Genomic DNA, 15,455 nt, shown 5'->3' with positions numbered 1-15,455 from the left:
TGAAAAGAGAACTCACCCTTTTGCAAATCAAATTCACCTTTTGTTAATCATGAGTGCCTTTTATATAATTTATAAGAAAGAAAAAATATCAAATAACACTGGTCAACAAAATTGAACTTTTTTTTTGCCACAAGAATCAAGATATACTTTCCTAGAGGTTTTTGATGTGCTGAACTTTAATCTGAAGTCAGAAAAAATTTATTGGCCTTCGTTTTTGAAATATTACCGTTATAAAATGCTAAAAAACGTCATTTTGGCTGTTTTCGAGGTTCTGTTTTTATGTGGGGTAGTTCATTATAAACAAATTTGTAACGGTAATTATATAAGAACAGATATTCTTCTTTCAAAAACTGTTTAAATTTTCCAAATATCTTTTTTATTGTTTGAGATATCTTAAGTTTCAGTTAATAAGCCAAAGATAAACTTAACTTAATCTAAAGTTTAAGTCACTGGTCACAAAATTTTTGCCACAAGAACCAAAATATACTTTTCTAAAGGTTTTTGGTTCGCTGAACTCGAATTCTCAATCAAAAAAATTCTATTAGCCTCCGTTCTTGAAATATAACCGTTCCAAAAAAAACACTTTGTTTGCATTTAATAACGGTAATATTTCAAGAACGAATGCTAATAGAATTTTTCTGATTGGAGATTCGAGTTCAACAAAAACCTCTAGAAAAGTATATTTTGGTTCTTGTGGCAAAAAAAAAGTTTAATTCAGTTGGCCAGTGCTGTTTCTGAGTCAAAGACCGCTACTTAATTCTTAAATATCTCGGGCAGTAAAAGAGGTATTGGAAAGAATAAAACCAGTTCTTATAGGCACCGTTACAATTTTGTTCATAATGAACTACCCCACCCAAAAACATAACCTCGAAAACAGCCAAAATTACGTTTTTTGACATTTTATAACCATAATATTTCAAAAACGGAGGCCAATAAAAAATTTCTGACTCCAGATTCGAGTTCAGCCCATCAAAAACCTTGTTGACCAGAGGAATTTGAATTACATAACATAAAATCTAAAGAAAGAACATTTATTTAAACATAACAAGTGAATTGCAAATGGTGAATTCGATGTGAGTCTTTTTTTAATATAAAAAAGAATTAGGTACATTAGACTGGGCCAAAAAAATAAAATATTTTTTTTTTTGAAAGTTACTTCGAAAATCTTGTTCAGGATGATGAAAAAAAAAATTGGTGAAAATTTGAGCCGTTAAAAATAATTTTAAGAGGTCTATCATCGGTGTTTTTTATTTTTATACATGATATGATGTGTTACAACAGAACTGCTAGACGATCAAAGTAAAACAAATTTCTGTTCATTTTTTCTTATATAAAATTAAATTTCCTACAAAAAAGATCTGATTGAAAATTTTCGTCAGACGAGCCGTATTCGAGTAATTAAGCTTTTTAAATCGAAGTGTTTTTTCAATTTGACTGTTTCACTTTGGAATTTTGTGATGAGCAAATAAGTGAATAGAAAAATAAAACCACGACAGATTCTTATAGGAAATTTAATTCTCTACAAAAAAGGTCTCATAGTAATTTTCCCTAAATTGAGTTCTGAAAAAGTTATTCACGATTTAAAAATTGATTTTTTAATTTTTTTCTCGATTTAAATCGTGAATAACTTCTTCAGAACTCAATTTAGGGAAAATTACTATGAGACCTTTTTTGTAGAGAATTAAATTTCCTATAAGAATCTGTCGTGGTTTTATTTTTCTATTCACTTATTTGCTCATCACAAAATTCCAAAGTGAAACAGTCAAATTGAAAAAACACTTCGATTTAAAAAGCTTAATTACTCGAATACGGCTCGTCTGACGAAAATTTTCAATCAGATCTTTTTTGTAGGAAATTTAATTTTATATAAGAAAAAATGAACAGACATTTTTTTTACTTTGATCGTCTAGCAGTTCCGTTGTAACACATCATATCATGTATAAAAATAAAAAACACCGATGATAGACCTCTTAAAATTATTTTTAACGGCTCAAATTTTCACCAAATTTTTTTTTCATCATCCTGAACAAGATTTTCGAAGTAACTTTCAAAAAAAAAAAAATGTTTTATTTTTTTGGCCCAGTCTAAGGTACATATAAATAAAATAATATAAAAACGTACTACATAAAAAAACACACTACATGTTTTGTCAAATATTTCTTTTTCATATTTGTATATAAACAAATTATTTCTGATCCAAAAAAAATGTTTTGCATTTATTTATATTACCTAATTTTTCAAACTATACAAGAAACAAATTTTTTTTGACTAGTTTTTTGTATTTTTAAATATTTTTTTTTATATTTATAAATATTTTAAATTTTCATGACAAATTAAGTACATATGTAATTGCTTTTTTTAATAATTTGTTTCTACAGATAACTAACTGTCTTTTGTTTCTGTCTCTATTTACATCAATCGTCTCTCTATCTCGACGAATTATCTCTGCGAGCACTGTCTAGAAATTGTGAGTTAAAAGTATCACATCTTTCATTTTGTATTTCTATTGTGAAAAGAATGTTAGTCCTTCCGCTCATGGGTTTTTTATCATGCTACTAATTGTCTGGTGTTTTACTTGACAAAAGCTTAATATTAGCTATTTTGTTTTGTGTGTGACATTTTTTCAACACTTATCTATTATGTTTATTTTTTTTTTTTTTTTGTTGAACTTGTGGAAATGATTAAAGTGTTCAAAGTCAATTTTGATGTAGAAATTCCCCAATTTTTTTTTTTTGTGATGCTAATGATAAGCAAAGTACAAGGTTTTTGTTTGCTAAAATTCCCCAGCGGCGGCGGCGCCGCATGTTAAACAAGTCATTATTTGTTTTCTTTTTTTTTTAACTAATTAGTCATTTGTTAAAAATTTTGTACAAAAACATTGACAATTTAGTTTTCTTTTTTTCTAACGATAATTAAGGCAAAGTGACATGACAATGGAAGCAGTTGTCTTCCTGATTCTAGTAAATATTTTCAATACCAAAATCTTTTTAAGATGAATCAGCTTGTTGTTACTTGGCGAATCATCGAACAAAATATATTCTTCAAGAAATACACACATTACAAAAACCATGAACATATTTTAAATGGTATTTTTTTTCTTTCCCTCTACTTATGCGTTTCAATTCAATTTTTCACTTCCTTTTCACATGCATCTTAAGATCTATTTAAAGCTTATTATTTATATAGCTATACTACATATATTTTGAGTGGTAAATCACTGCATTTAACTTTGCTTATGTGACTTGATAGTATATTTTATCAACAATTGACTACTGTCATCATGAGAGGGTGGGGATTGAAAGATAGAATATTGTCGCCGCCACAGTCGACATAATCTATCTTTAGAATACTTAGTCAGCGTCTGAGAATATTATAAAATACAACAATAAAATTGCCGATCATGCATAAGGCCTTGTGTTTTATGTTAATCGACTTAATAGCTCTCTGACCGCAATTTGATTGTGGGGATTTATTGTAGTATAATTGTATTTATATTCGTTGAACTTTGTTCTGACAATAAATTGAAATATGCAAAAAAAAAAACATCAGCAATTTTATTTAAACAAAAAAAAACTACTTGTGGAACTTCATAAGTGAATTTCTTTTATTCATTACAATAGGGAATTCAAGTACAATTCCAGAAACCGTACACGAGGCGCGCAGGTGTAGTTGAGTTCCTATGCCTCCCTACACGGAGAAAAAGGAACACCTAAAACAAGCGGATTTCGGCTTGTTTTTTTTTGCCAAGATGACTTCCGTCTTAAATTAAGCGGAAAAAACTTATTAATTTCTTGAATGAATTTTTTTTTTTACCAAGATAACTTCTGTCTTAAATTAAGCAGAAAAATCTTCTTAATTTCTAGAATGCGCAAATTTTAAAAGAAATCTACATAATTTTAACGAAAAATCATCTAATTTTTATGTGGAAACATTTTAATTAAAAAATTAAAGGCAGCCACTGGGTTTCGAACCTACAACTGTTGGGTCACTAGGCGAGTACTTTACCATCATTAATCTCAATGTTCCAACAAACTTAAGTGAATTCCACTTATTTTAAGCGGAAATCGTATTAGAGATTGGGAATTAAGGTGGGTAATATTTTCAAGGGTAATAGGTTTCAAGGTACTTCGGGTTGGCAAGCAAGTTGTTTAAAAACTTTTTAATCGGAAGTCAAGGTGCATGTTGTTTAAACCAATGTCGTCAAAAGTTGAAAAAGAATCGAGAAAGAAACGTTGCTGCTGAACTTAAAAAAAAAGGTTATCAGTCTTAAGTGTGGCGAAGGAATCTATACAAATCTACAAAAAATTTCAACTTATTTAATCTAGTAAATTAAACGTATAGAAAATTTTGCTTCAGCCAACGCAATCTTAGCTCCCAGTTGGTAAAGCAGACCGAATTTTCCATGTTTCCGATGTAGTTTGCTAAAAATCTGATTCGATAATTATAAGCCTACTCTTATTGGAAATTTTGATGAGTTTAGTAACCTTATAGCATAGGACAATGTCTTAAGTAATGACTTGTGATAATCTTTTAGTTGTGTTTCGAAATCCAACGAAAACCTCAAATGACCGTGTGTGTCACAAACTTGAAAACTTTGTGTTTCATTTCCTAGAAACTAAAACCAAGTCATATAAATCATTTTCAGGCTATAAATTTCTTACAAAACCTTTCAAAAAAATAAATTCTAAAAACTCAGTCATACCCAACCTCGCTGAGGTTTTTATAAACCCTGTTGCAGCAAAGCGGGGAATATCATTAGAAAAAAAAAAACAACAAAAGCACACAAACGTATTATAGGTAATGTTGCAAGTATGTTTTTTTCATTTTCGTAAGCCGTTTATCACACATTGCCCTGACCAAATCCTATTAACATTACAACCGCATCTATATTGTTCACCCTATTCGTCAGCAATGCAACGAACCGTACAACTTTTCATCCCTCTCGCATCTAATATAATGAGTCTTTTCTACCGTGATGGCCATGTCAGAGGAGAAACAAAAATATACTTTGGCACAAACTGGCAAAGGGTCAATAATGCCGTCGTCGTCGTCGAGGGAGAGTGGGCGGTTTTTAAATCAGCATAAAATTACTAGGTCTTCAATTTATTTATTTTTGTTCTCCCCCTTAGTTGCAACAACTTCCAACAATAACTTTATGGCAGGGTTTTATGTTTTTTTTTTTTATTAATAAATCGCCTTGCCGACAGTTGAATGTGGTGAATCCACCATCCAAGCATAACAAATTATTATCATCAAGTTGGAGTTGCGGCGAGTTTAACAGCAGGAAAGAGCGAGAAACCCATAAAAAATAGCAGCTACATCAATCATTCTGAGAAACAACTCGTACTGACCATCAGAAAAATCGTTATGACGACGACGACGTCCGTCGAGTTTACACGAATAAACATTTTGAGGGTCAAGTTCTTCCACCGGAAAAAAAACCTTTGGTTGGCTGTGGTTTCATTTGTTTTTTTTTTGTGAAAGTTAGCAAAACGAAAGGAAAGGAAGAACCCTTTGCACCAAAACCAGGTTATTAAATCTTCATCAAGCAAAACGAGGACAAAACTAACTGTGCGAGGCGCGCAAAAAAAACTGGTTGAAATTCCCATTGCCCAGATTCTGTCAAAATAGTGGAGACTTTTTGTTTGTTTGACAGAAGCCGATAAAAAAATATACACAGAAAACCAACACAGCATATCCAATCCAAATCCACAACAAGAGAGTATATGATGGCATTTAAATGCTGCCGATAAATACATATATATTAAGCGTTGCATGTTGCACAAGTAGGCTAAGTGAGGAAATGCTGTTTTTTTGTAACTCCTCAACTGCGCTACTATTCTGGATATGGATTCATGCATAGGTTCCGCACAGTTAAAGTGGCGGATATACCAGAAATACTCGTCGTCGGTCGTCGAGTCTTGTAACTGGCGTTTCCTCAGATAAGCGTATAGTGCCAGCGAGTCGCAATGATGTTGTCATCATGTAATTTCCGTCTTTATATCAGTTTTTTTATTTTTGCCGAAGACTGAAGAGTGATGGAAGAGAAACAAAATACAAGACAAACAAACAAGAAAAACAATAAAGACAACAAATTAAAAACAATCAAGTCAGTGTACGCATTGACATAGTTGTTCAATTGCAATTGTTTCATTTCAGCGTTTTGTTCGTTCAGGTTTTGAATGAACTTTTTTTTGTTGTTGTTGCTTCTTCACTGACATTATGACACACTAAAATTATTAATACTTTGTTGATTTCAAGGTCAGCTGACCAATGATGAACAGTGAAGTGATAAGAGGGAGAAAAAGGTGTTGCTCAAATTAACAACACCTAACAATCAAGTTAAAAGTACTGGTCTGTGAAGGTAACCCTGCGGTATTCTATTGTTGATTGATAATCTTATGTTTAATAAGTGAAAACTCAATTAAACCGTTTGTAAATGGAAGATCTTCCTAAGTCACTGTTGGAAACGATATTACATTAAATGTTTTCTTTTTCTTCTTCTTCTTCTTCTTCTTCTTCTTCTTCTTCTTCTTCTTCTTCCTTTTTCTCGGCGCTGTTATGATCTCGATGTCGAGGGGATCATAACTATCCCACGTTACTGCTTCACACTAGTGATCCGCTTGTGGGGTTCGCCGGGTTGACCTCAGAAATCGGCGGCAAGCCTCCCGGTTTTGTATTGTTCCATTTCACTGTTGGAAACGATATTACATGAAATGTTTTCAATTATGAAAATTTTAATGCGTGTTTTTGAGGGGTTCAGTTGCCAAAAGAGCGCTTCCTTTCTCAGCTAGTTTTTAATAAACAGTGCAGAGGGTAAAGATAAACATAATTGTTGCTTTTGTATGTGTTCATTGTTCAGTAGCGAGATAGGTGCCCATAATTTATTTCAACAAAAATAGATGAATGCAGAATGTTAAATTTTATTGTGAGAATACTCAAGGTTTAAGAGCTGTCTTAAGACTGAAAATTCGTTTTTGAATCATGGCATTTGAATTGATTTGATTTTATAAAATGATATTAAAGAATATTTACTGAACAAACCAATTTCGTCAACAGGAAAAATAAAAAGAAGAGGGCTTAAGTGGTTTCCTTGTGGAACACCTTGGGAAAGTTAAAGAGGTGTTGAACTCCTGTAAAAAAAACTTTGAGAACAGCATTGAGTTTTTATTTAGGAATATTCAATGAACTATATACAGTTTGTCGAAAGTAAAAATAACAAGAAGAGGGCCTAAGTAGCTGCCTTGTGGAACACCTGGGGTAATGCATAATAGAAAAGAGGGAATGCTTTCTTAGAGGCTGGTTTTTTATTATCAAATCGAATTAGCAAAATTCTTGTTCTACAAAACTTTGGTTCTACCAGTCTTGCTGGAGTGCTTGAAACCAAGTAGAAAAGCTGAGTTAATACTGAACTCATTTGAGACAACAAATTTTCGGCAGATATAAATGTACATTGTACATTCGTGGGTTTATGACAAGGATTATACAACAGTGAACTCTATGAGCATTATATAGCCACAATTGTGTCTAAAATGCTAAAACAAGAAAACATTTTGATTGGTTTCAACAAATTAGCCTTCAAAGCAATTTGCTCGAAGGACTAAGTGCATTACGTCAAGACTCGTTAAAGTATTACATACTGAAAACCTTAATAGTTTGGGAGCTTATCCAACAATAATGATACAAATAATCAGAATCAGAAGGTGATTCCTTGAGTCTCCTTAATTTCTCCAATTCCTTTGTTTTTTACATGCGTCCGAGGTTTAAATTGCTGAATTCAAAATTAAAAAAAAAAAACAACCCAAACACTATTTGGAATATTTAAAATATAGACAAAGATTTGTTTGCAAAGCTAATCAACTTTACGTATACATTCACTCCATAACTATAGCAAAAACCAAAAACACATAACAAATAAAAATCAATTTGACTATGGTAACCGTGGTCAGTTTTTATTACACTTTATTTAATAGATATCCAGCTAGCTAACAGACAAATAAACACAAAATATAATTCAAACATAATCAAAACTAATCAACAAAAATAAAATTACGTAATTTTCCATATGTTTGCATCGTCACACGTCAGAATTCATGTACACGTTTATCCAATAAAATTTTTTTAATACAGTTGGTTCCACTTAAGTGGGAACTTGTTTTTATATTAAAGGCTTGGTAATTGATCTGGAGCGTGCAGCGCAACATTGCAAGAAATCCTGGAAAAAATACAGTATTTTCTATCTCGTGCTTGAAATTTTTTTAACAATCTTCAGGATAGTTAAATTTCCAATAATTTGAACTAATGAACGTCTTTGGCAGATCTGTAGTTCCAAAAATATTTCTGTCCAAACATTGTAAATTTTTCGAAATCGAAACAATTATTTCAATGTTATGTTTTTTTTTTTGTGGGAAATTTGACTCTAAATTAATTTAAAAATTGCCTTTTGATGCTTAAAATACATATATTGAAGTGTTTTTTATGCGAATTTAAGCAGAATCTACTGTTAATGTTCTCCATTGGACAACACAATCAAATATTAGATTCATCTAACAGAAAAAAAAATCCTAAAAAAACACAAAAACAAATACAAACAAAAAAACAACTAAACTACCTTGAACCTCTCTCGCTGTCGTCACACCAGCCCCAGACAATTGTGAACACTTTTGTTTGCTTTAATTTTAGACAATTCTCTACCCACGTCACACTGTCACTTTAGTCTTCATGCAAAATTGTATCTTTTCAAAAAATTCCCATCATCATCAGTATCTCCTGTGGGGAGATATAAATTTTGTTTTGTTATACCTACCTATAGTACCATTCGTATCTAGATGTCAAGGTGGAACAATTTTGAACTTAATTTAAGGGTTAAAGTTAATGCTTTTAATGCTTTCTACCCAACCATTAAAAAAAAATAACGAAAGCAAAACAAAAATGCGTGCAAAAAATGTAAATAAATATAAAGTAAAAGTTTTTATGTATACGAGATACAACCCAAGTCAGAGTCCATAAATTTGTTGATTATTTTGGTCTTGGATCGCTGCGCTCTGGTTTAACTGCGCCAAAAAACAAAACAACAGCAAAAAATTTAAAACACCATCACAACCACTGAGAGTGTTGAAAGAGCTATAAAATGTATTCAAATTGGACTTTATTGTATCATCATCTGCATGGTCCACAGCCCACAACGAATTTGAAGATTCGCAACCTTTATTAAAAGCTTAGCATAGATAGATACAAGCACGAATACGCAAGAATAACAACAGCAAAAAAAAAAGTAAAATAATGTTGTTGATGGGGTTGCGTGAATTAACTACATTTGTTTTTTTTTTTTTATTTCTTTTTGTTGGTATGCACATAAATTCGGGAAGATAAAGTTGTATTTTCGGAACTGATTTTGTAAAAATTTTGAAACAGTAAATTTTAGGTAGAAAAATTTGTTGTATAAACCTGTTGCTGATCTATTTTTTCTATTGTCCTTGGAATTTTTCTTCTATCACTTAGCGTTTAGAAATTGTAGCATTTCAAACATTCATTTGCATCCTAAAAAGTATGTAATTTAATTTTAATTAAATATGAACATTTTTTGAAGTGCTTTAATTTCTAAACGGTGAGTGATACAAACAAATTTTAAAGGACAATTTTATATAAAATAAGCTCCGCCATAAGTTTGTAGAGCAATATTTTTACCTTAAACGTACTGTTTTAAAGATACTTCAGGGCATCCATCGAAATGTGAAATTAAGTATTATTAAATTCCAGTAGCCGCTAAAAATTATTTAGCAACACTACATTTCATACTATTCAAATGGAATGTTGGTTAATTTTTCGTTTGTTGTTGTATTTTATTTAAACTAATTAACTGTTTGCCTTTTGTTTTGTTTTTATTCGCCCTTTTTTTTATTTAAAAATTTGAGTGTAGAGATTTAATTTTTTTTTTTTTTTTACAGCTTGCCACCACCTTGAGGTCTTAAACACATAAAATGGACTTAGTTTAGTGTTTTAAGTCGAAGGGGGGCATTAAATTACATTTAGGTCGAAATGGATGAGAAAATAAAATAATGGAATAGAATGTGTATAGGAAAAAAGAGAGTGAAAGGGTGTTTTTTTTTTTTCAATTTTAATTAAATAGAAAAAAAACGTGGATTCCAATTACACGATTTAACAAATCTTAATGAGATAATCAAATCATGTTGAGTTTGTTTGTTTGTTTAACTAAGAGTTAGGAGGTGTTTCAATTTCAAGAGAATTTACTGGTTTTTTTTTCTGTTTATTGTTTATTTAACTTTTGTTGTAGGTATTTTTATTGTTCACATTTTTTTCACATTTTACAGGAAAAAAAATATATAAAACGCGATTCAACGCCGACAACGGTTTTTCCCATGTAACTGATTGTAATAAAAACAAAAATAAGTTAATTGCACTTGTATGACCCAATGAGTGCAATTGTGATAAAAATAACTATTTCTCTAATGATTTAAAAATACAAATTAGTTTAATTGTGTCATTTTAGTCGAGTGAACAATTTTTGTTCGTGTTTTTTTTTCTTTTTTGTTGTTTTTTTTTTTTTTTTGTTAGCGCACACAGCAGCCATAAATTACTAATTGGACAATTTTATTTTATTTCTGAACAAATTAATAAATAATAAAAAAAAAATGGACTTGTACATGTGCAATTTGGAATTATTGTATAAGCTTGAAGTTGCATATGGAAATTGAACTTTGGATATTTATTATTATAATTGAATCATTTTTACACTAAAATCTAAAATTATAACTTTAACGCCTTTCTATAACTCACTTAATAAACATTTCGCACTGATTTTATTTGGAAACAATTTGTTCATTATTTTTTTCATCTTCGTTTCAAAAACTATGAAATGAAACAAATGAATTGTGAAAAATTTATTCATATAATAATGCCTCAGAAAATGCGATTTACTCCCGTGATATTTTTAATTTAAAAACATGCAACCACAAAGGAAATAGACCTTACATACAAAAAAGCTATTTGAAAATCAGTCATTTTGAAAATCTTCTGTGCAAGAGTGATATATTTTAGCTTCTATATACCTTCATACTTCCTTAACAGATTTTGCACTGAAAAATTGAAAATACCCTAAAAACTCCTAAAATCAATTTTTTAAAATTAAAACTGCTGTCGTTTTTCCACCTTTAGATATATTAAAAATCATCGATTGTCCACCTTCCGTTTAGGAAATATTTAAAAAACAATTTTTTTATAGCCACTCTCATACAAAATATCATATTTATCTAAAATCACCAATTTTTTCAAACGGCCATCGTTTCTCCACCAAAAATCCGCGTTTTCCACCCTATGTTTATGAAATTCCAAACAAAAGTTACGCATACGCCACAGTGTACGTACGTATGTACTGAAAATTTCCAAACCCCCAAAAATCTATTTTTTTTATTCAAAAACTGAAATTTCGGTCGTTTGTTCATCTCAAGTTCTTAACGTATACCAAAAAACGTCCTTTGTCCACCCTACGTTTATGAGATACATTTTTAAGAAATCAAATTTTGTACTGAAATTCAAAGTTTCAAAGTCCCCTAAAATCCCCAAAAATTTTCAAAAATTCAAATTTCTGTCGTTATTCAAAAGACAAGTTTTGTACTGAAAAATTCGGAACATTTCACTTCCATTTTGATTAACCACTGTTTCCTTGAAACTATATAAGCCATATACCAAGTACCTAGTATCTTTTTTACTGGTTTGACAATAAAAATTATTTTAAAATCTTACCAAACCGAAATTATGTCAACAAAAGTTTCCTCACCTGCAAAAAAGAAAAAGAAGAAATTAATAAATCAATCAAGCAAAACAAGTAAAAAAAGAAATCATTTAGATGAAAAAGATTCAATGCAAAATGTGTGCAATAAATACATTTTTTTTTTTTAATATTCGTCGAATTTCTTACAACTTTTACTGTTAGTTTAACCCGTGGTTACGGACCTCTTTCACAATTGTTTGTAGGGAATTTGTAAATTATATTTTTAGAATAATAGAAATAATCCAGTTAAATAAGGGTTTAACCTCGGAATGAATGTTAGTAGAAATTTTTTTTGCTCAATATCTTCCTTTTGCCATTCTATAACATATCTCAAAAGTCTAGAAAAATCTCATGTCCGCTTGTCGCGATTTCAAGGTCATATCGCGAAATGGAGATTTTCACAATTAGCAAAAATAACCTATGGTAGTATATACACACATGATACATGATTTCAAGGTATTTTTTAATGCTGATTCCAAAAAATCTAAAATCAAGACAATCTGACGTCTCTGAAAAAAGTTATACCTGTTTTTCATCTGTCAACTCATATTATTATAACAGTTGCAAACTTACTGCCGAAACACCCTTAAAAATTATGGTAGATGACCAAATTTTGCATGAAGATTTTAGAATCCATCATTATTAAAAATCAAAACAATCCATTACAAAAAATATATATACCTACGAAATAATGGTATTTTTTGATGGAGGGGCAAATTTTAGGATATGCACTAAAGAAGATTCTTGTTCATCTTAGGAATAAGTGCAAATAGGCTAATTTTTTCATTTTAATCTTTGTTTGGATATTCTTTAACTACCCTTAAAAATCTAAAAAATCTCATGTCCGCAAGTCCTAATTTTCTTGGTTTGAAAATAAGGTGCAGATTTTAAAAAATTAATAAGATAAGTTTAAATTTTTATATGTATACCAACATAAGCGACATGATTTAAAGGTATTTTTTAACACTAATTCCAACAAAACTCACAAACAAGTCAACCTGACCATCCCTGAAAAGTAATGCACCTTATTCATGTTGATCTGACACAAATATCTGAAGTGTAGTTTTCCAATTTTTTAAAATCTGCACCTTATTTTCAAACCAAGAAAATTAGGACTTGCGGACATGAGATTTTTTTAGATTTTTAAGGGTAGTTAAAGAATATCCAAACAAAGATTAAAATGAAAAAATTAGCCTATTTGCACTTATTCCTAAGATGAACAAGAATCTTCTTTAGTGCATATCCTAAAATTTGCCCCTCCATCAAAAAATACCATTATTTCGTAGGTATATATATTTTTTGTAATGGATTGTTTTGATTTTTAATAATGATGGATTCTAAAATCTTCATGCAAAATTTGGTCATCTACCATAATTTTTAAGGGTTTTTCGGCAGTAAGTTTGCAACTGTTATAATAATATGAGTTGACAGATGAAAAACAGGTATAACTTTTTTCAGAGACGTCAGATTGTCTTGATTTTAGATTTTTTGGAATCAGCATTAAAAAATACCTTGAAATCATGTATCATGTGTGTATATACTACCATAGGTTATTTTTGCTAATTTTGAAAATCTCCATTTCGCGATATGACCTTGAAATCGCGACAAGCGGACATGAGATTTTTCTAGACTTTTGAGATATGTTATAGAATGGCAAAAGGAAGATATTGAGCAAAAAAAATTTCTACTAACATTCATTCCGAGATTTACCCCTTTTTTCTCCTTATTTTACTGTATTAAAAGAACGAAAACTTGCTTTTAAAATAAAAAAAATGATCACTTTAAAGAGAAAATTAAAAAAAAAATGATTTTATAAACGTCAGAAAACAAATAGTTTTAAAAATTTTCAGTAATAATTTGCATTATTTTTTCTTTCAAATGAGTCAAAATTTAAGTTTTTCAACAAGAAAAGATAGAATATCCAAACTATCGGCAATTTTCTATCGTCAACCTGAATTATTGTATAAAAATGCTTACATCAATTTTTTACGAGAATTTCGTATCAGACATTTGGATTTAGAAATTCCCGAACTTTATCATGAAGGTGCAGTTGCATGGTCAAAACTATCCGATAAGGAAAAGAAGACTTTTCGATATTTGGATGTAATTTTAATCATCTTTGAATATATTTGTTAATAAAGGAGATCTGTCTTATGTAGGTAATTAAGGATGTAAAACTTCGACGAGCTATGAAAGAAAAATTAGAGAAATTAGAAAAAAAGCGTAGAAGAGCAAAATCATTAATTGCTCGTCGAACGATACAAAAAAATAAAAGAAAACTCTATCCTTTTCGAACTATTATTAACCGACATAGTCAAAGAAGAAGTCGAATTGACAAAAAGAAAACAAAAACTCGTCAAAAACCTTCAAAGGAAGCTGAAAGAATTCGACAAATTTTTGAAAGTTTGAGAAATATAGGCAAAAAGCCAACAATTGGAAGACGACGTCAGAGAAGAAGTCAACGAAGACGGGTGCGGCGACAACGTGTTCGAAGGGGGAGACAAATCAAACGTCGAAAATAACTTCTTTTTTTTTGTAGTCCCTTAAAGACCTCTTTCCGGTCTAAATCATGTCAAACAACAACAAGTCATTGTCCCGAAATCAATTTCTATTTATTGTTTCAATAAATTCGGCAAAACAACAAAATAAAACCTATTTGTCTCTGTCTTATAGAAAATATCGAAAATAAGAAGACGAAGAAAATAAAAACATAAACACCTTCAGGCTGTCTCTTAAGGGAGACACAATAAAAACGCACCCATATAGCCAATTAGTATTCCCTTATGGCCACTCGAGGCACAAGGCACAAGCAATCAGCCCATAAGCACAAAAGTGTGGATTGAATATCTGAGACAAAGAAATCAAAGGCATCGAATGTCGGAAGTCATTAATGACCAACACGACCAAAGACGATGACTTTATATACCATGGCCACGAGTTGAGACTTTTTTTTTTATATATAGTTTTATACTACTCGTCACTTCTATAGAGTTTATCTGGTGGCACATTTATTTGAGTAGAACATAATTTACTATTTCTAGCACGTTTTTTTCTATACACAACATTATATACACAAATATCAACTAACTGCGAGTTGTAAATATGGCATCTAACTTCCCGGAACTATAAGATGCATGGCTCTATGGAGGAGAATGTATAGAAAAACGCAGTTTTGTTTTTATTCTTTGATGCAAGATAAATCAAAATGTTGAAAAATTTTCTAACCGATAAAGTTTTTAGTTCCTCGAAAAGAAGGAAACACACAATGAGGGCAGCCATGAGATTTGGATTTGAACCCAAAAAGTTTTTTTTTTTTTCCTCAACAGAATAATAAATTAATGAGAATAAACCTTTTACTGAAAGGTTTATACAAAATAATTTAAACTTTTATCGGAATTTGTGAACAGGGAAAATTACTACAAATATTAAATGGCGTTTTGGTTTTGGAATTTTTGGAAAAGCTTAACCCTTTTAAGATTTTAATTTATTTCATTTTGATAATTTCGGATACATAGCCAATCTTTTCCACGAAAAAGGTTAATTTGGAATTTCATGAAAATTTCCTTCGATTTTTTGGGTGTGGCTGTGAAAAGCAAATGGATTCACGAGATTGTAAACTTCAAATTACTTCATACTTCTTGTATCTTCTAGCAACTTTTCAGTA

General features: G+C 30.4%; 2 protein-coding genes across 6 annotated transcripts in view; one reads left to right on the top strand and one right to left on the bottom strand.

Moving 5' to 3' along the window:
* Positions 1-15,455, bottom strand: part of LOC129912144 (serine-rich adhesin for platelets) — a 138,139-nt gene that overhangs the window by 101,060 nt on the left and 21,624 nt on the right. The window lies entirely within an intron of this gene.
* LOC129912145 (uncharacterized) lies at positions 13,621-14,442 on the top strand. Its single transcript, XM_055990274.1, has 2 exons — positions 13,621-13,894; positions 13,951-14,442. The coding sequence occupies exons 1-2, from the start codon at positions 13,670-13,672 to the stop codon at positions 14,311-14,313; spliced, it is 588 nt and encodes a 195-aa protein (XP_055846249.1). The 5' UTR covers positions 13,621-13,669; the 3' UTR covers positions 14,314-14,442.

This window comes from Episyrphus balteatus, chromosome 2 (assembly GCF_945859705.1).
Source record: "Episyrphus balteatus chromosome 2, idEpiBalt1.1, whole genome shotgun sequence".
In the NCBI taxonomy this organism is placed as follows: Eukaryota; Metazoa; Arthropoda; class Insecta; order Diptera; family Syrphidae; genus Episyrphus; species Episyrphus balteatus.
This window is presented reverse-complemented; position numbering and strand designations above follow the sequence as displayed.